Source organism: Rhinoderma darwinii, chromosome 9, assembly GCF_050947455.1.
Source record: "Rhinoderma darwinii isolate aRhiDar2 chromosome 9, aRhiDar2.hap1, whole genome shotgun sequence".
In the NCBI taxonomy this organism is placed as follows: domain Eukaryota; kingdom Metazoa; phylum Chordata; class Amphibia; order Anura; family Rhinodermatidae; genus Rhinoderma; species Rhinoderma darwinii.
The window spans coordinates 7,261,344-7,282,946 of NC_134695.1; the positions used below are offsets into that span (position 1 = coordinate 7,261,344).

General features: G+C 43.9%; 1 protein-coding gene across 3 annotated transcripts in view; it reads left to right on the forward strand.

The window, feature by feature from the left end:
* Positions 1–13,866: 13,866 nt before the first annotated feature.
* ZFTA (zinc finger translocation associated) overlaps positions 13,867–21,603 on the forward strand; it is a 108,561-nt gene continuing 100,824 nt past the window's right edge. The window contains exon 1 of one of the 3 annotated variants that reach the window (XM_075837208.1): positions 13,867–14,244. In XM_075837208.1, coding sequence (XP_075693323.1) covers positions 14,103–14,244 — 142 coding nt within the window. In that variant the 5' untranslated portion in view covers positions 13,867–14,102. The remainder of the gene's footprint in view (positions 14,245–21,603) is intronic. The other 2 variants (XM_075837206.1, XM_075837207.1) reach the window with 2 other exon arrangements.

The window sequence follows — 21,603 nt, forward strand, 5'->3', positions numbered from 1 at the left end:
CTAGTGACCAAAAATGGGTAGTATTATAAATTTAGAATTAATTTATAATATTTCCTGACTCGTGAAAAAAATAAAAAAAATTTGAACAATGTTTAATCACCCACACACTAAATGTTTAATTTTTTTTTAAAAAACATGTTTTTCTGGCAACACATGCCCTTTAAGCATTCCGACGTTATTACCACATAAAGTGAAATATGTCAGATTTGAAAAATGGGCTCTGAGCCTTAAGGCCCAAACTAGGCTGCGTCCTTAAGGGGTTAATGTAGGACCAATTTTCAAAGCTCTTCCCAGTGGTGGTGCTAGTGAATTTACTGCTACAGAGTACTGACGCACAGGCCTTACAGGACCCGCATCTGTAGCTACCCTTTAAACTCTGATTTAACCAAGTACCAACTGGCTCCTGAGTATTTAGATGGCTGTGCACTAGCCGATCTTTCACATTTCGTCCACGTCTATAAGTAATCAAAGGGGACTGTCACCAATATCAGGATCCGCTTGCAGAATGCCCCAATAACGTTGTAAAATACACCGAACCTAAACACTGGCCGAGTCGAAGGTGCCAATGAATCTAGCTGTTTCCTCCTCCACTTTCTTTGGTTTAGGGTTGAGTAAATCATCCCGATTTCTGCCTAGTGCGTTCTGATACGCCTCCTTTAATACCTGTTTCGGATATCCTCGACGCCGAAACCTATTTTCTAGTTCACGTGCCGAGATCTTATAATCGGATATAGTTGAACAGTTGCGGCGTACCCTCAGATATTGGCCCTTTGGAATACCACGTCTCAGGTTTAAAGGGTGACAGCTTTCCCATCTCAGTAGACTGTTTGTGGCAGTAGATTTTCTATACATATTAGTCTGTATAGCTCCTGAAGGTGTCTTATGGATCAACACATCGAGGAATGTGATCTTATTCTCATTAATCTCATGCGTGAAAAAAAGGCCTAAATTGTTTACATTAAGGACTCCCACAAACTCAACGAACTCAGCCTTAGTTCCCTTCCACAATATCAAAATATCGTCTATGAAACGAATCCATAGGAGGATACAAGAGGTCCATTTTTCCATTATTTCCGTGAAGACACACTCTTTTTCCCACCAACCCAGAAATAGGTTGGCATATGTGGGAGCACACGGACTCCCCATAGCAACCCCTTTGAGCTGGTGGTAGATCTTTTGATCGAATAAAAAGAAATTGTGCTCCAAAATGAATCTCAATAGCAAGATCACAAATTCATTGTGGGCCTTAAAATGTGTACCCTTTCCTCTCAAAAAATATTCGATGGCACAACATCCAAGCTCATGGGGAATCGAGCTATACAATTCCTCCACATCCAGTGAAGCAAGGAGCACATCCTGATCAAGACGGATGCCCTCCAATTTCCTAAGGGCATCCATCGTATCCCTCACATATGAGGGTAATGATAATACAAAGGGTCTCAATATCTGATCCAAATATAAACTCGCATTTTGCGTCAGACTGTCTATCCCAGATACAATTGGGCGACCTTTAAGGGGGGCCGTCCCCTTATGGACTTTAGGTAAACTATAGAATGTTGCAACCTGCGGGAATTCAATGAACATAAATTTAAATTCTTTCTCACTGATCAATTTGAGACTTTTAGCTGGGTCAAGGATATCCTTAAGCTGACTCTTGAAAATCCTCGTAGGGTCAGACTCCAAAACCCTATAGCACTGTTGGTCATGCAAGATATGAAGACACATTTTCTTGCACCGGCTGCGATCCATAACCATGATGTTGCCGCCTTTATCGAATGGCTTTATGACAATCGTGTCATCTGATTCAAGGGATCGCAGACCCGCCATTTCCTCCTTGGTTGTATTAAAATGACCAATCTTCGAGTCATCAAGTGACTTGAGCTGGTCTTCAACAACCTTTACAAAGACATCTATGGGTGTATTATCATTTAAAGGTGCAAATTTGGTAGAAGGCGCCCTCAGGTCTGTAAATGGACCCTTACCAATTTCTCTTTGACCTTCCTCCCATAGTCCCTCCAGTAATCTGAGGTCTGGCAGATCATCCTCCACTATGCCCAAATCAAGACATTTACGTCGATCATGAGTCTTAAAAATTTTTTTCCATTTTAATTTTCGAGCAAATAGGTTTAGATCCTTGACCCTAGTGAATAAGTTGAATTTATTTGTAGGGACGAATGACAAACCCCGTCTGAGGATGCCAATTTCCTCACTGTTGAGCACTCGGGAGGATAGATTAATGACCTGGGATTCAGCCTCCTCAGATCTGGACCAACAGCCTACATATCCCTTCTGTCCCTCAGGAGATAGTCCGAGATGGGATGGCTTTTGGCTAAAAAACCACCTCCACGACTTTGTCCTTTGCCTCTCCCTCTTCCCCTCAGATTAGCACGGGTGGGATAACGACTCTGGTCCATCCCTCCCCGTTGTCGCCTAAACTGATTCCTCCCCTGCTCAGAGTCAGAGTATTCCTGCTCTGACGATGAAATGTCAGTTTCAGGTTCGAGAGTCACATTAGATTTTGTGCTATAATCAAAGATTCTTCCCTCTTTAAAATCAAGCGTATCACGAACAAATTGGTAGTGTTTTCTCTCTTTTATATGGCTCGTGATCTTTTCCACTGCTTGTTGTAGGACAGTTTCTTTCCTCTCATACTCTGAGTTAGAGGAGAATTTTTGTGCTGATGTTATTGCTTCTTTGAGATGTTGAGTACTTTTAATTAGGCAATTTTTTTCCTCTTCCAATAACAGACCCATGAATCTTAATGAAGACTCAATAGACTCTGTTTCCCATTTCTTAAGCAACTCCGGGGATCTAATTCTAACTGCTGGAGTCAGGGAGATCCTTAAGCCTCTGGGGACAATCTTGTTTCTGCTATAGGTTTCCAAAGTCTGAATCTCCCACCAAGATCTTATGTGGTCTTTGTAGATTTTTGTCAATTGGCGAAATGATGCGTTGATGTTTAAGGTCTGAGTAGGAAGTGCAATCTCATTTTCAGAGAAGACCTCCTTTGCATCATGCATCCACTTATCGGTATTTAAATCACCGGTAAGAAATCCTGCCATCTCCAATCCTAGATAATATTATAATATTGTTGAATACGCACACTGATAGAGTATTCCGTTCCGTAAATTAACAATTTTACTGCCTGAAGATAGAACGATTAAAATTGATTTATTAAATTGTTTCATTAAAATGAGCCATCTTAGCCCTAAGTAACAATGTAAACAGGCTCAGATAAGGTGGTCAGTAATAAGGAGAGGTGTGCTGATGTGATAGTATAGTTGCAAACACCAAGCACCTCCTCACCCCTCACGATATATTCTACTGACACACCTCACTGACTAACAGACAATCCAACGCGTTTCAGTGCCACATAAATAAGTGACACATCATCAGGGATTATCGATTCTATTCGGTATAGTGTATTATTTCACTGTTAATTCAGCCGGCTAGCACAATTGTGTGCTTGTTATACCTTCCGGCGTGTGTACGACACTAATGCCTTGGCCGCACACGCGCCGGCGAAGTTCCGGTCTATTTGACAGGTCCAGGCCCACCCACTGTGCTGACGTAGCTTAGGCCCGGCACCAACCCGCAGTGACCACGTCAAAAGAATGACGTTGCAGGGTGAATGCCGAGCCTCCTTACTGGCCACCAGTCAGCTTAGTTAACCCCTTCCCTCTTTGGCCGCTTTTGACCTTCCTGACAGAGCCTCATTTTTCAAATCTGACATGTTTCACTTTATGTGGTAATAACTCCGGAATGCTTTTACCTATCCAAGTGATTCTGAGATTGTTTTCTCGTGACACATTGGACTTTATGTTACTGGCAAAATTTGCCCGATACATTCAGTATTTAATTGTGAAAAACACCAAAGTTTAGAGAAAAATTGCAAAAATGTGCATTTTTCTCAATTTAAATGTATCTGCTTGTAAGACAGGCAGTTATACCACACAAAAATGTTGCTAATTAACATCACCCATATGTCTACTTTAGATTGGCATCGTTTTTTGAACATCATTTTATTTTTCTAGGACGTTACAAGGCTTAGAACTTTAGCAGCAATTTCTCACATTTTCAAGAAAATTTCAAAATGCTATTTTTACAGGGGCCAGTTGTGAAGTGGCAATGAGGGCCTTATATATTAGAAACCCCCAATAAGTCACCCCATTTTAAAAACTGCACCCCTCAAAGTATTCAAAACAGCATTTAGAAAGTTTCTTAACCCTATAGACATTGCGCAGGAATTAAGGCAAAGTAGAGGTGAAATTTACAAAGTTCATTATTTTTTTCCTGAAATTCATTTTGAATCCATTTTTTTTGTACCACAGAAGGTTTTACCCAAGAAATGCAACTCAATATTTATTGCCCAGGTTCTGCAGTTTTAGGAAATATCCCACATGTGGCTCTAGTGTGCTACTGGACTGAAGCACCGGCCTCAGAAGCAAAGGAGCACCTGGTGGATTTTGGGTCTCCTTTTTATTAGAATATATTTTAGGCACCATGTCAGGTTTGAACAGGTCTTGTGGAACTAAAACAGTGGAAACCCCCCAAAAGTGACCCCATTTGGGAAACTATACCCCTCGAGGAATTTATCTAGGGGTGTAGCAAGCATTTTGACCGGCCAGTTTTTTTGCAAAAATTTTTGTAACTAGGCCATGAAAATGAAAATCTAAATTTTTTCAAATAAAATGTAGGTTTAGCTAATTTTTTTTCATTTCCAAAAGAACTAAAGTAGAAAAAGCACCACAACATTTGTAGAGCAATTTCTCCCGAGTAAAACAATACCCCACATGTAGTAATAAACAGCTGTTTGGAGACACGGCAAGGCTGAGAAGGGAAAGAGCGCCATTTGGCTTTTGGAACTCAAATTTAGCAGGAATGGTTTGCGGAGGCCATGTCACATTTAAAAAGCCCCTGAGGGGACAAAACAGTGGAAACCCCCAACAAGTGACCCCATTTTGGAAACTACACCCCATGAGGAAATTATCTAGGAGTACAGTGAGCAGTTTGACCCCACAGGTGTTTTACAGAACTTATTGGAAGTAGGCCGTAAAAATGAAAATCTAAATTTTTTCAAATAAAATGTAGGTTTAGGCATTTTTTTTTCATTTCCACAAGGACTGAAGGAGAAAAAGCACCATAAAATTAGTAAAGCAATTTCTCCCGAGTAAAACAATACCCCACATGTGGTCATAAACGGCTGTTTGGACACACCGTAGGGCTCAGAATGGAACTAGCACCATTTGGATTTTGGATAGTGTCTGGGCGCCATGTCACATTTGCTGAGCCCCTGTAGTACTAGTACAGTGGAAACACCCCAAAACTGACTCCATTTGGGAAACTGCACCCCCTGAGGAATCATCTAGGGGTATAGTGAACATTTTGATCCCAAAGGTTTTTTGCTGAATTAATTAGAATTAAGCTATGAAAATGAAAAATATTTTTTTTTTCCAACAAGATGTAGTTTTAGATCAACATTTTTCATTTTTACAAGGAATAGAGAAGAAAAAGCACCCCAACATTTGTAAAGTAATTTCTCCCGAGTACGGTAACACCCCATATGTGGTTATAATAGGCTGTTTACGTATATGGGAGCATTCAGAAGAAAAGGAGCGGTATTTATCTTTTGGAGCGTAGATTTTGCTGGAATGGGTTGCGGATGCCATGTTGCATTTGCAAAACCCCTGATGTACCAAACAAAAGTGACCCCGTTTTAGAAACTACACCCCTAAAGGCATTTATCAAGGGGTGTAGTGAGAATTTAGACATCACAGGTGTTTTTCAGAAATGAATACGCAGTGGATGGTGCAAAGTGAAAATTGCAATTTTTCCACTGATCTGCCCATTCACCGCACAAGATGTTGTGCCCCTAGAGAATCTTACCCCATAAATTGTTAAGCGGGTTCTCCCGGGTATGGTAATGCCTTACTTGTGGCCATAAATTGCTGTTTGGGCACGCTGTAGGGCTAAGAAGGGAAAGACCACCATTTTGAGCATGGATTTTGCTTGGTAGTTTTGTTTGAGTTTTGCTGGTATTTCCGTTTATAATGTGGTGGCATATGTAATCTGTGCGGAGTACATTAGGGGTATATGTAATCTGTGCGGAGTACATCAGGGCATAATAAGAGGGTATAATAATGGGGTAAATAATACAATTATCCATAGATGTGTGTTACGATGTGAAGCGATCCGTTATGCGCAGGCCGGTGTCACACTGATAAACGGTTTTCTTTCTTATCCCCCTTCTGTAACGCTCTGCACCTTTTGGGGACTTTTTCTCCTTCATAGTTTGGGAAATATTACTGGGAAAGTTTTGCGCTGGTATAATACGGGCGCCCTCGCTTCCAGCGGATGTGCTATGTCCCTTCCCTTTCCTAGTTCCTAAATACTACGGCCCTGAAACTGAAGGAATGTTCCCCTCCGGCCTGCGCATTGAGATGTTTTTCATCACCGCATTACTAGTGCCATAACTTTTTTATTTTTCAGTAGATTGAGCGGTGTGTGGGCTTGTTTTTTGCGAGACGGGCTGTAGATTTTATTGGTACCATTTTAGAACACATACCACTTTTTGATCACTTTTTATTTCATTTTTTGGTAAAGGAAATTACCAAAAACAAGCAATTCTAGAATAGTTTTTTATTGTTTTTTTTATCGGCATCCACAGTGCGCCCTAAATTACATATTAGCTTTATTCTGCGGGTCGATACGATTACGGCGATACCAAATTTATATACTTTTTTTTATGTATTGCAGCTTTTGCACAATAAAATCACTTTTTTTATAAAATCATTTGTTTTCTGTGTCGCCATATTCTAAAACCCATAACTTTTTTATTTTTGCGTACACAAAGCGTTGTCAGGGATTATTTTTTTGCGGGACGGATTGTCGTTTTTATTAGTACTATTTTGAGTAAATGTGACTTTGATCACTTTTTATAGCATTTTTTGGAAGGAGATGTGACCTAAGATTCTGGCGTTGTTTTTCATGTTTTTTTTTTACGGCGTTCACCGTGCGGGATAAATGACATAATAGTTTTGTAGTTTGGGTCGTTACGGACGCGGCGATACCAATTATGTATAGTTTTTTTAATTTTTACGGTTTTTCCCATAATAAAAGACTTACTATGGGAAAAAAGTCAGTTTGGCTTTATTTTTATTTGAAATGTGTGTGTTTTTATTGTTTTACCACATTTTTATTAACTTATTTTTACTTTTCTGACTTGTCCCACTAGGGGACATGAGGGCCTGATGTCCCGATCGCTACTCTAATACACTGCACTACGTACGTAGTGCAGTGTATTAGCGCTGTCAGTTATTCACTGACAGCAAGCCTATGAGGACACGCCGCAGGCGGGTCCTCATCGGCTCCTGTACAAGGCAGACTCGGACGCCATTTTCTGGCGTCCGATTGCCACAGCAACCCAGCGATTGCATCACTGGGTTGCCGATCGGGTGAAAACTCTATTGAGCGCAGCATCTGAGGGGTTAATCTGCCGGATCGGAGAGTAGCTCCGGTCCTGGCAGTTACAGGAGGGTGCCTGCTGTATATTACAGCTGTCACCCCGCGGTGATGGTGCCGGCTCTGCTTCTGAGCCCGCACAATCACTGCGCCGTACATGTACGGCGCTTTGCGGGAAGCACCTCCCGACAGCGCCGTACATGTACGGCGCATGTCGGGAAGGGGTTAAGGACGCCACAGCGTCCTGTGTTGCCATGGAGATCTAAAGGCGGATCTTATTGCGGTTTGGTGCCGGACACTGAATGTCTTGGGCATCTGGAGTAGTTACATTTTGTGCTGTTTTGGCCGGTCCGGGTGCCCCCGATGACTCCAATGTGCGGTAACAGAATGGTATGTGCCTTTTTTTGTACTTGGATCGCAAGGATCATTTATCACAAGGGGATTCCATCAAATCTAGATATTCAATATCTGATTATGTCTATGATGCATTTGGTGTTTTTGTTGTTGTTTATTTCGTGCTGAGAGGCATGTGTACTGCGGTATTGGATCTTTTATGGGAGATTGTGTCCGCCTTTAGACCTCCATGGCAACACAGGACGCTGTGGCGTCCTTAACTAAGCTGATTGGTGGCCAGTAAGGAGGCTCGGCACTCACCCTGCAACGTCATTCTTTTGACGTGGTCACTGCGGGTTGGTGCCGGGCCTAAGCTACGTCAGCACAGTGGGTGGGCCTGGACCTGTCAAATAGACCGGAACTTCGCCGGCGCGTGTGCGACCAAGGCATTAGTGTCGTACACACGCTGGGAGGTATAACAAGCACACAATTGTGCTAGCCGGCTGAATTAACAGTGAAATAATACACTATACCGAATAGAATCGATAATCCCTGATGATGTGTCACTTATTTATGTGGCACTGAAACGCGTTGGATTGTCTGTTAGTCAGTGAGGTGTGTCAGTAGAATATATCGTGAGGGGTGAGGAGGTGCTTGGTGTTTGCAACTATACTATCACATCAGCACACCTCTCCTTATTACTGACCACCTTATCTGAGCCTGTTTACATTGTTACTTAGGGCTAAGATGGCTCATTTTAATGAAACAATTTAATAAATCAATTTTAATCGTTCTATCTTCAGGCAGTAAAATTGTTAATTTACGGAACGGAATACTCTATCATTGTGCGTATTCAACAATGATCCAAAGAGCCCTAAGACACAATACCATCCATGAGTTTAATTGAAAAACTAATAATTAAATGTTTATGACACTTAAATCCAATGTGCATAATAATTTGTAACACGGTGTATACGGTGGTAATATTATATGGTCTGCAGAGCTCCTACCACCACTATATGGTCACTATCTACTGGTAATATTTGTCTTTGTATAGTGGTTTTTATTCAGTAACAGTATGGGGGTATTAGTCAGTCATTATGTGGTTATGGTGTGGCGGTATTATTCAGTAACAGTATGGGGGTACTATTTAGTCACTATGTGGTTATGGTGTGGTGGTATTATTCAGTAACAGTATGAGGTATTAGTCAGTCACAATGTGGTTATGGTGTGGAGGTATTATTTAGTAACAGTATGGGGGTATTATTCAGTCACTATGTGGTTATAGTGTGGCGGTATTTTTTTAGTAACATGGGGGTATTATTCAGTCACTATGTGGTTATGGTGCGGCGTTATTATTTGGACATTATATTGTGTTATTATTGGTAATATTGGTCTTATAATATTGAGTTGTGTTCAGTAGGTAATAGTTGTTATACAGGTAATATTTAATCTGGTATAGTGGTATGATATAATAACTGTATATGTATATAGATCATATTTTTTGTGTGAGAAGGGGGAGGGACATATGCTTTGGGGCTTGCAACACTCCTGGATGCGCTAGAAATCAGCGATGAAGTTCACTGCACATCACCTTCTGAATTGACTGCATTATTGCTACAATAATTCAACATTTGGGGCCCCACTTTAACTTTGCCCAGGGCCCCACTTTATCTAAAACAGGTCCTGGCAGTAGCGGAGGTGGTGGAAGTACTGAGTCGGACTAACTAATCACAGCTCCGCTTGCAGCTGTCCAGCGCTAAGTTAGCGTGGGAAAGCTACAAGCGGGGATATGATTGGTGTTACTCCTAGAACACTGCACAAGATATTTGTAAAGAGTGCACCGTGTAGTGTCACAACCCTTTGATATTGTATAAAAACAGTTTCCTTTGTAGAATGTGCCACACACAGTTCCCCATGTGGATCGTGCCACACAACCCCCTGTAGATAGTGTAACACCCCCTTGTATGTAGTGCAGATAGCTCTCTACTCCACCATAGTATTCAATTGTATCTGCATTCTGAGGACGCTGTGTGTGGACATACCCTAATAGTAAGCAACTCCATCTACCTCACGTTAGTAACCACAAAGTACCTTACATTAGTGTTACTAATGTAAGATGCATGGGGTTAAAACATGCACATGGGTGTCCTCAATAACCCCATGTGCCTCACAATATAATAGTATGTAACCCCATGTACCTCACATTAGTAGCCCCACTGAGCCTAATGCAATCTCGCAGCAAAACCGTGGCATTTAAAAATAAAAAAAACATTGCAGTTTTGCTGCAATTACAAAAAGTTGGGCAAAAACGAGTCATGTAAGTACACATCCTTCCCTTCCTGAACTTTTATTCAATTCTTGGCAGTGGTCAGTCACTTACTCAGTGGAGGTGAATGGTTCTTTCTCTGCTAAACCAGCACTTAACGCGCTGTGGAACTGACGTTCTGCTGCAGCAGAGGAGGGACGTTCCTTCTACACTGACCGACCAGTCTGTTGCTGCGCTGCGGTCATCCCGGCTGGCGGCTGAGTTTGGAACACCAGTTGTCTGAGGTCCAGAGAACTGGTGTCCGCGGTCTGCCAGTTAAGTACCCCTGATCTATACAATGAATATGATATTTAATGATGGGACAACCTCTTTCAGGGAGGAATTGCTGGAATATTTTTTTGTGCATTTTGTATGTTTAGTGTTCCTTTAATTGTTTTGTACTCTGTGTCAGATCAGTACTGTCTTTACTTATATGGTCTACACCAGGGGTCTCAAACTCAGCCGGGTAAATGGGCCACATATAGAAAAAATGGGAAGTTGACGGGCCGCATTACTTTCAAATTTGATACAATACTAAATTATTGTTAATCAATTAGTTATTTCAACTATTTAGATACTGCCACACCCACTTGTAGATAATGCCAGTGCCCTCTGTAGATGCTGCCACAGTGCCCTCTGTAGATGCTGCCACAATGTCCTCTGTAGATGCTACCACAGTGCCCTCCGTAGATGCTGCCACAGTGCCCTCCGTAGATGCTGCTACAGTGCACTCCGCAGATGCTGCCACATTGCCCTCCGCAGATGCTGCCACATTGCCCTCCGCAGATGCTGTCACAGTGCCCTCTGCAGATGCTGCCACAGTGCCCTATGCAGATAATGCCACACACACCCCAAGTAGATAGCTCCATTGGGGCTCCCTCTAGGAGTGGAATCCTCAGCCAGAGCGTTGCCGACGCTTTGGCTGGGAATTCCTCTGCTGTTAGAGCCCCTGACGTCACTGTCCATACACTGTGTCTTCAGGGGATCCTCCTGGACGGGAATGTGATATCAGGGGCAACCCCAGAGCCCGTTTTCCTTGAGCAGAGCACTAGTATAGGCTCTGCGCTGGACCTCTGGAGAAGCCACTGACATCAGTGTCCATATATGGACAGTGATGTCAGGGGTTGCCCAGAGCTGGGGTCCCGGAGCAGAGCCACTTCTAGCACTCTGCCTGGGATTCCAGCTCTGCTCCTGACATCACTGTCCATATATAGACATGGATGTCAGGGGCAACCCCAGAGCTGGAGTCCCGGGCAGAGCGCTAATAGGCTCTTCCTGGGACTCCAGCTATGTCCTGACATCACTGGTACTCCTGCTCTGGGGAAGTCCCTTACATCACTGTAGATGTTTGGACAGCGATGTCAGAGGCTTCTCCAGAGCCCCGGAGCAGAGCCTATACTAGCGCTCTGCCCAGGACTCCAGCTCTGGGGAAGCCCCAGACATCGCTGTCCATATGTGGACAGCGATGTCAGGGAATTCCACAGAGTCCCGGAGCAGAGTCTGTACTAGCGGCTCTGTGTCCCGCGGACCGCAGCTGACTGTCCCAGGGGCCGCATGCGGCCCACGGGCCGGGTGCTTGAGACTCCTGGTCTATACCATAATGATGTGTGGTACCATTTTTACTTGTAAAACAACTCCAGCATATCTTAAGTTATGTTCGGATACGCTGCGGAAAACCTGAAGGGAAAATCCAATCAGGGATTCACACCAAATGTTACTTTCATTTGGTGTGAATATTCGGCTGGATTGACCGCTATAGAAAACGGCCGACTGAAAAAAAACTATACTCATCACTACTGGCGCTGTCATAGCAACGCATCCCTGAACCCCCAGTTACTTTTTCTACAGCTGGCCTCCTGTGATGACGTTTCATCACGTGACCACTGCAGGCTGTGGCTGCATGTCTCCTGTAATGAAAAGTCATCACAGGATTTGTTCCGTAGCGTGTGGATGAGATTTCATAAAATCTCATCTACTTCAGAATACGTACAAGTTAAAGGGGTAGTCTCACTAAAGACATTGGCAAATCACCCATCAATGTCCAATCGCTGTAGGGTCCAAACACTGTGACTGCCAGTAAACACTGAAATGAAGCGGCAGCAATGTTAGGAAAGTGCTGACCGTTGTCCATGAATGGAGCTTCTAAAATAAGCAGAGCTGGGCAGAGAGGAGCACATCGTTTTACCTAGTGCTGCTACTTTGTTCTAGTGACCGATTCACAGTGGTTAGACTCCCATCAATCGGATATTGATGGCATATCCAAGTGGTATGCCATCAATGTACCCCTTAAACAGCTCCCATAAGCAGAGTGATTGCAATGGGGAACCTTGATTGCACTGTTATTGGGGGCTGTCGTTATATGGGCATGTTATTTGTGTACTGTATAGCAGCAGTACTTATACTGTATGGCAGCATTATTTGTACTATATAAATAACCGGTAAACAATATGTCCTTAGAAAATACACTCACTCCACAATGTTATTTATTATGTTGATGAAATGTTTACGTGCATATCCTTTACTGATACTTATGAAATATTTGATTTCGAGTCATTCTTCGGTATAAATTGCAAAGCTGATAGACAATCATAGAAAAGCTGAATAATTTAGACAGACATTCAGGGGGAGTGAATGGGCTGTTCATAGTCCTGGCAGAGGAGCAGTTAATCTGGGCAAACACCATACCACCCCCCCCCCCCCGTCGTTTTGGCGGGATGAATGCCGTAGTCGATTACGGTGTTCATCCCATCAAAACGACGGAACCCTTGCACGACCGAGACAAACTGAAACCATTGGCACCGGATACGTCACCATTGAAATCAGTGGGGATGGAAAAGGAAACCTTTAGGGTATGTGCACACACTAATTACGTCCGTAATTGACGGACGTATTTCGGCCGCAAGTCCCGGACCGAACACAGTGCAGGGAGCCGGGCTCCTAGCATCATACTTATGTACCATGCTAGGAGTCCCTGCCTCTCCATGGAACTACTGTCCCGTACTGAAAACATGATTACAGTACGGGACAGTTGTCCTGCAGCGAGGCAGGGACTCCTAGCATCGTACATAAGTATGATGCTAAGAGCCCGGCTCCCTGCACTGTGTTCGGTCCGGGACTTGCGGCCGAAATACGTCCGTCAATTACGGACGTAATTAGTGTGTGTGCACATACCCTTAGTTTCAGTTTGTTTCAGTTAGGGTTACGTTTCGACTGGAAGCTCTGACGGAACGGAGCCCTGATGCAGATGTGAACAAAGCCTAATCTGCTGTATTTTGCTATCTTTACTGTAGATTTGTGCAGCATGTGATCCCTGTCATCTACTGTGCCATTACTGCAGATGTGCAGAGCATTTTAGGATAAAGATCGTGATGTGCAGAGCATTTTAGGATAAAGATCGTGATGTGCAGAGCATTTTAGGATAAAGATCGTGATGTGCAGATCATTTCGTAGCACGGGTACACACGAGGCGGACAGGATACGTTGTACCCTCAGTGTACACCGCTGCACAGTTCACACAGGGCATGTGGAACTTCTCATGTCGGTGTATGCAGCGCTGCTGCAGCGTCACACAGCTCAGGAATAACCAACGAGAGACGATGACAGAGACCTCCGGCCCCCAGGGTGTTACGTCTCTCCACCCCCGTGCAGCACCATGAGGGGGCGGATACACGCCCCACATGACGCAAACTAACCGGCCCCTGTCCTGTGCGGCGCTTATTGATAGTCCGTACTGTCCCGTGACGTGCTGGTCCCGCCTCCTAAGTCCTGTGCGGCGCAGCACTATACAGCTTCTCCAATGACGCCATGTTCCCCTCCCCTCAGTCCTGTGCGGCGCTCGCTGGCCCTGCCCCTTCCGTGGCGTCAGGAAAAAGCCCCGCCCTCCTGTGCGGTGCTTGTGCGGCGTGTACCTCGGGCCCTTCGTGTCTCTGCCGTGTGCGATCAGGGCTGAAGAGCGGGCAACGGTACAACAAGGGCGAAAGGTGAACGAGAGACAGGAGATATGCAACGCGCCAAGCTTAAAGAAGAAGATCCGGAAGTGGCGATAGGGCCCAAGACGGACCCGGCGGCGGAATCGTCACCCAAGAACGGCAACCGAGAGCAGGATAGTCCGAGGATGGGAATAAAGGAGGAGGCCGCAGGGGGTGAGTGGCGGAGCCTATAGCGATGGGTGACACATGGCGGTATGAAGGCGGTAACTACAAGGCATGCAGTCAGCGTCACCTAGTGGCAGTAGGAGTTATTGCATGCAGGATCACCACTCGTGACGAGCAACGTGCAGACTGGCGAGGTCCGGTTAGTTGCAGGGGAAGACTCTGGATGCGTTTAGTATTGGCTAAGGCAACCTGTAGTTCTTCAGTTCTAAAGCTTGCAGACTCCATATACGCCGAGGCAGTGACGCCTAGTGGCTGTAGGGATTATTGCATGCTGGATCACCACTCGTAACGAGCGACGTGCAGAGTGGCGGGTCTATTACTGTAGTTGAAGGGAAGGGCTCCGGCTGCATTTAGCATTGGCTCAGGCATCCTAGTATTCTTGTATATACTGTGTGACGGAAATGATGCTGGGGCTTGTAGTTCTTGCACAGTTATGTTATAGGTTGCTTAGGCCCTGTCCACATTTATGATGTGCGTTTATCGTATACGCCAAGAAAGTTCCTGTCGTACTCGCTAAAAGTGTCCATAGGGCTCCATCGGTCCCACGGAGGCCAAAAACGAGTCCTTTTTTACCTCCGTCAGACTGGTTTGGTATAACTTTTTGAGGTATGGAATATTGTAGTGGACTGCGTTATTTTGAGTGTTACAAGAGACAACCGTATCCTGCAAAAACAATAAAATAATTACCGCACAGAATTTTTGTTTTCTTTAACATTGGAATGTAAGGGTGACATATCCCACTATGGTATATGTCACGGGCATCCGTTAAATGTATACAGCATGAGCTTTTCTATTGTATTATTACATATACGTTACACAGATACCATTATAGCTGTTGAGTATCCGTCACCTATAGCCTATTATGGCATCCATTTAACATATACGTCCTGAAAAGATCTTGAGTCGTGACGTATGCGTTAAACTTCTATCATTACAGTCTATGGGTGACTGATGACAATTGGGGCTTCCATCACAGCGTGTGTTTAACGGATATGTCAGGAGTGTTTCCTGGGGCAGGCCAAAAATGTGGTGTGAATGGGTCCTTAGAGAAAGTATAATAAATATTTTGGATTCCTGATATTTTATATCTACAGATTCTGTATCCGTTTAGAAAATGTTTGTGACTTAATTTGTGGTTGCCCCCCTCTTGTGAAACTACAACTCCCAGCATAGGTTGACATTCTCCTAGCGTAGCGTGCCCGATCCCCTTTTTAATGAGCAATGCGGTTGCGATCATATCACAGTTCTGCTAAGCTGCTGCGTATTTACAGCAATATTGCGTACATATGACCTCAACGTGTGAGCACAGCATTAAGGCTTCGTTCACATCTGCGCCGAGACTCCAGTCATGGGTTCTGTCGGACCTTTCCGTTAGGGGAACCCATGAATGGAATCCAAACGGAAACCATAGGTTTCCGTTTGCATCACCATTGATTTCAATGGTAACGGATCCGATGCAAATTGTTTCAGTTTGTCACCGTTGTATAAGGTTTCAGTTGTTTTGACAGAATCAATACTGTAGTTGACTGAGCTGAGCTGTTCATTCCGTAAAAACAATGGAACCCTTTCACAAGTGACATGGAAACCATTTGCATCGGATCAGTCACCATTGAAATCATGGTTTCTGTTTGTTTCAGTTTGGGTTCCGTTCATGGGTTCCCCTTACGGAAAGGTCTGACAGAACCCATGAACACTGCCCCGACGCAGATGTGAAAGAAGCCTTAGGCCCTGTTCACATCATCGTCTGTGTTCCGTTGAGGGGTTCTGTGGGAGGTTTCCATCGGGTTAACCCCTCAGTGGAAAGTAAACGGAAACCTCCGCTTCCGTTTCCCTCACCATTGAACACAATCGTGAAGGAAACCTAGCTAATGGTTTCCGTCTGTCACTGTTGTGACAGGGTTCCGTCGTTTTGACTGATTTAATAGCGCAGTCGACTGCGCTGTTGGTTCCGTCAAGAACAACGGAACCCTGTAACAACAGTGACAGACGGAAACCATTAGCTAGGTTTCCGTCACCCTTGATATCAATGGTGATGGAAACAGATGCTTAGGTTTCCATTTGCCTTTCCGTTGAGGAGGTAAACAAAAGTTGACTTATGTGTCTATGGAATTCTGTAGCAATTATAGTTTTTCCGGTTTGTGCACAATAACTGATGCGTAATATGAGGTCCATACTGTACCGCATGCTTTTTGTAATAGGGACTCCTGCCTCCGTACAAGGTTATGGCATTGCCATGTGTGTACATGAGCCCTTAAAGGTGTTGTCTAAGGAAGACAACCCCTGTCCATATGACTTCTTAGGGGACATAGAAGTCATATACGGGGTCTTTCTATCGGATCCCACCTCTGAAATAGAGCAAAGAGCAGTACTGGCAGACTCGTGTCCATGTATTGCATGGATGGCCATATATTTGAATGGCTGATGTAATATTATGTTTCCTCTGTAGTAGCTGCTGCAGGTGAAAATGTCCGGCCACCACTGCTCCTAGCTGAATTAGGTTATTTTATTTTTTGGCTTTTTTGTAAAATTTTGCAGTATGACATAACGACGGAACCCTGTCACAACGGTGACAGACGGAAACGATTAGCTAGGTTTCCGTCACCATTGTGTTCAATGGTGAGGGAAAACGGAAGCTGAGGTTTCCGTTTGCTTTCCACTGAGGGGTTAACCCGATGGAAACCTCCCACAGAACCCCTCAACGGAACACAGACTATGATGTGAACAGGGCCTAAGGCTTCTTTCACATCTGCGTCGGGACACTGTTCATGGGTTCTGTCCGACCCCATGAACGGAATCCAAACTGAAACAAAGAGAAACCATAAAAAAATAAAATGAAAACTTAATACATACGTCCCGTATATACTCACTCTAATATATTGGTAATGTTTTCTAATTTGTCAGATTTTTTTTTTATAGTTTTAAACTAAAGTACAATACTATGTAAGTGAATGGGGTATTAACAAACCCCATTCACTAAGGCTATGTTTTCTTCTGCGGCTGAATCCTGGATTTCTTCCACGGATTGGCCAGCGGATTAGCCCCATTGTAGTTTAATGGAGCTAGACTGTGGTTTTTTCATCGCAGAATCCTCGGCAATAACGAACATGCAGCAGATTTTAAAATCTGCATCGAGTTTATTATTCATGTCACAGGTGTGGTTTTGTAGGCATATTCAACAGGGTTAGGCCTTATTCACGCGAACGTGTGCGTTTTGCACATGTTGCAGTTCCGTGTGTCATCAGTGAATGGTGCGTGGCTGCGTGATTTTCACGCATATGCCATCCTTATGACACGCGGTTTTGATGTTTAGAAAAAGAAATGAAGGAGGTGGTTTTATTTTTTCCTTCATTTCTTTATCTACTGTTGCGCGAATCACGCGCAACACACGGAAGTGCTTCCGTGTGCCTTACGTAATTTTCACGCACCCATTGACTTCAATGGGTGCGTGATGCACATAAAACGGCCAAGTATAGGACATGTCGTGAGTTTTACGCAGCGGGCACACGCTGCGTGAAAATCACGGAATGTCTGAATGGGGCCCATTGTCTAACATAGGTCCGTGCGACGCGCGTGATTTTCATGAGCGTATCACGGATGTTAAACACGTTCGTCTAACTAAGGCCTATAATATTTACGCTATGTGTGAACGCAGAATTATGGTGGAGATGTAGTGATCTTTGGTCTTCCCTGTTGTTTGTGACTGAACGACAATCTCTGACTGCACACAAACGTAAAAACGCCCATAATTACGGCACGTTTTTACGGGCCCATGGACTTCTATTGGCCACGGGTACCTCCCCGTATGCTTACGGGAAGATGCCCGTGCCGTTGAAAAATATAGAACATGTCCTATTTCAGGCCGTAATTACGGCACGGGCAGGCCCATAGAAGTCTATGGGGCTCCCGTAATTACGGGTGACTACATGTGTGCACCCGTAATTACGGGAGCGTTGCTCGGCGACATCCGTAAATAGTCACTGTCCAGGGTGCTGAAACAGTTAAACTATCGGCAGTAACTCTTTCAGCACCCTGGACAGAAACTACCGATCACAATATAGATCAACCTGTAAAGAAAAAGACATTGATACTTACCCAGAACTCCCTGCTTCCTCCAGTCCGGCCTCCTGGGATGATGTTTCAGCCCATGTGACCGCTGCAGCCAATCACAGGCTGCAGCGGTCACATGGACTGCCGCGTCATCCAGGGAGGTCGGACTGGATGTCAAGAGAGGGACGCGTCACCAAGACGACGGCCGGGTAAGTATGAATTTCTTTTTCTGCGGAAAGGGCTGTCCCTTCTCTATCCTGCACGGATAGAGATAAGGGCTGGCGATTACTGCAGTGCAATTTTGCAGCGAAAACGTGCCCGTAAATACGGGTGGACCAAGGACCCGTATTTAAGCCAGTATTTACGGGAGGACAAAAATACATTCGTGTGCATGAGGCCTTATTATGTTACATCTTAAATCATTTGGCTGTTAGATTACGTTCACATGCGGCAGATTTGTTGCAGAAATTTCTGCGGTTAAAAATCTATTTCATTCATCTGAATGTGGTTGTTTCTGCAGCATGTGCAAAGATTGAGATATATGGGACAGTCTCAGAAAAACGTATCCATAAATACATATGGATCTGGTTTTTAAAACCCCATGCATACGTACCGGAAATAATTTGCTGCGTGTTGATATACTCTTATGGAAAAGATTTAGGTTAGGGCAACATTTGAGGTTGCATCAGGTTGTGGTAATGCAGCGTTTTGTTTTTTTTATAAACTTAGAGTTGTAAACTTTGGTAGATTTGATGCATCTTCTGAATGCCTGGTCAAAGTGGCGCACACCATATGAGAAATCTGGCTAGACATGTTTGCCACTTTTCTCTTCCTTATGTCACCTCTGGGTTGGCTTAATTTACACCAGTTTTTTTTCTCCTCAATTTTGGTGCACGGTGGCGCATTTTCCCACTAATCCAAACCCCCTTGTCTATCGTGGTGCAAAAAGTCTCTAAAACAGATAATAAATGTGGCGCGCTGCATGTATGGCAGAATTCTGGCACATTTTGCATAGTAAAACTGCCCCAATATATTGCTATGGACTGTGGCTGGGACATTGCAAAATGTTTCTGTCTAGCCTTTGCCTTACAGATCGTTCACATTGCCGTATCACATCTGTGTACGGCTCGTGCACGAGCCATACACCCTCGTGCCAAGTATGTGATCATATCCCGTCCTGGGAGAAAGGTTCCCTTGATGATAAGCTGATCACAGGGTATCCTTCTGCTGGGATCACGAGATCAATGGTTATCTGGAACCAGATAACAAGTGTTGAATTCCCTTGCAGCGCCACAACAGAGGAAACGAAGTATTACACAGTTCCCATATAATTTTATTGGCTGTCCATGTAATACCTGGATGTACTGTGTCCCCCAGAGCGAGAGACTCTGTTGGCAGCTGCACTCTGCTCCGGCTTATAGATGAATGTGACCCCCTTTATTAACTCATAATTCCCTATATTATTTATAATATGAGATTGAAAATGTGTTTTTAAATCAAACGACTCCCTTCAATTATATTTTTTCTGATTAATTAGATGATGCAAGGCAAATGATGTGAATTCAAGCAATATCAGACTGAGCCAAGCAAATTATGTGCCGGCTACAGTTCCACCTTCAGGAAACTTAAATGTACTGGCTTGTATGTGATATCCTGCAATGTTGTCTATGAAGATACTTTTAGAAAAGTGACACGATTTTTAAAATTTATCTTCTGTACACCACAACAGTGGATATGAAACAAAGCACTTCAAGATGTGATTTAAGTGAACACTTTTAGGCCCCATGCAAACGACCATAAAAATCACCCGTAATTACGGGCCCATTCATTTCTATGGCCGACGGACACCTTCCCGTATGTCTACAAGAGGGTGTCCATGCCGAAAAAAATAGGACATGTCCTATTTTCTTATTTTACAGACCGTGCTCCTATACTTTATAATGGCAGCACGGCCCGTAAAAACGGACGGCTGCCCGCTGCCGGCCGTACCCGTAATTACGGGCACGGTTGTGTGCATGGAGCCTGAGTTTTAGAAATGATGCTGTTTTTTAATATACATGTATCAGAAATTCTGCTCACATACCTTTCTTATAGTGCATAAGGCCCCTCTAACAGTAGAATGGTATAACCCACAAATTAGCCCTGTGTACTTCCATCCATCCATGAGCTAACTGAATATGACTAATCATGGCGTCCGTAATGTGACCCCCCCCCTCCATTTACAAACATCATGTGACCCCCTAGCATTCAGTGAGCAACAGGTTATAATGTCATATATGTGTTGGGGCACCATAGAGGACACATCCATGGGCTAAGTGAATAGGACTCAGGCTGGGTTCACACGACCTATTTTCAGGCGTAAACGAGGCGTATCATGCCTCGATTTACTCCTGAAAATAGGGCTACAATACGTCGGCAAATATCTGCCCATTCATTTGAATGCGTTTGCCGACGTACTGTGCAGACGACCTGTAATTTACGTGTCGTCGTTTGACAGCTGTCAAACGGCGACGCGTAAATTGACTGCGCAACATAATTTGAGCCGTTCTTCATTGAACTCTATGAAGAGCAGCTCAAGATTTACGAGCGTCACAGACGCCTCGCATAATACGAGGAGGAGCATTTACATGTGAAACGAGGCAGCTGTTTTCTCTTGAAAACAGTCTGTCTTTTCACACGTAAATACCTGCTATCGTGTGCACGTACCCTCATGGTGGAATAATGATGAGCAACTACTTCTCTGTGCGTGTATTTACTTGTATAAACTGGCTGCCTGTCTTTAGGTGATGTATAAAATGGCTACCTGTCTCTTGGAGAAGTTGTCATGTTTTTAATAACGTTAAAGTGGATTTGTTATATATTTATGCTGACCTGTCTAAGCGCAGCATAAAGAAGCGATCCACATGCTGAATTCATCGGTCTGTCTGTTATTAGGTAAACTGCTGTCGTTTAGGAGAACTTTCGTTTATAGTTGCGGCGTATCAGACGTACAATGATCGTATGTATTTATTCTGCCCCCGACTTAGACATGATAATGAGATGTTGCTGTAGATATAAATACTTTAATCAGTTGCAGAAGTTATAAACTACTATTCACCTGTTACACACCTGTTACCTAAATGGCAGGGGTCAGATGATGTGTGTGTAAGGGGGGGGGGTCACATGACTATTGCCATATTTAAACCTATTCAGTTAGCTCATGGATAATTTGGACTAATCTGTGGGTTATACTGTTGGTTTTTTTTAGACCGAGGCTACTTCTCTGTTATAAGAAATGTATGCGAACTGAATTTCTAATAC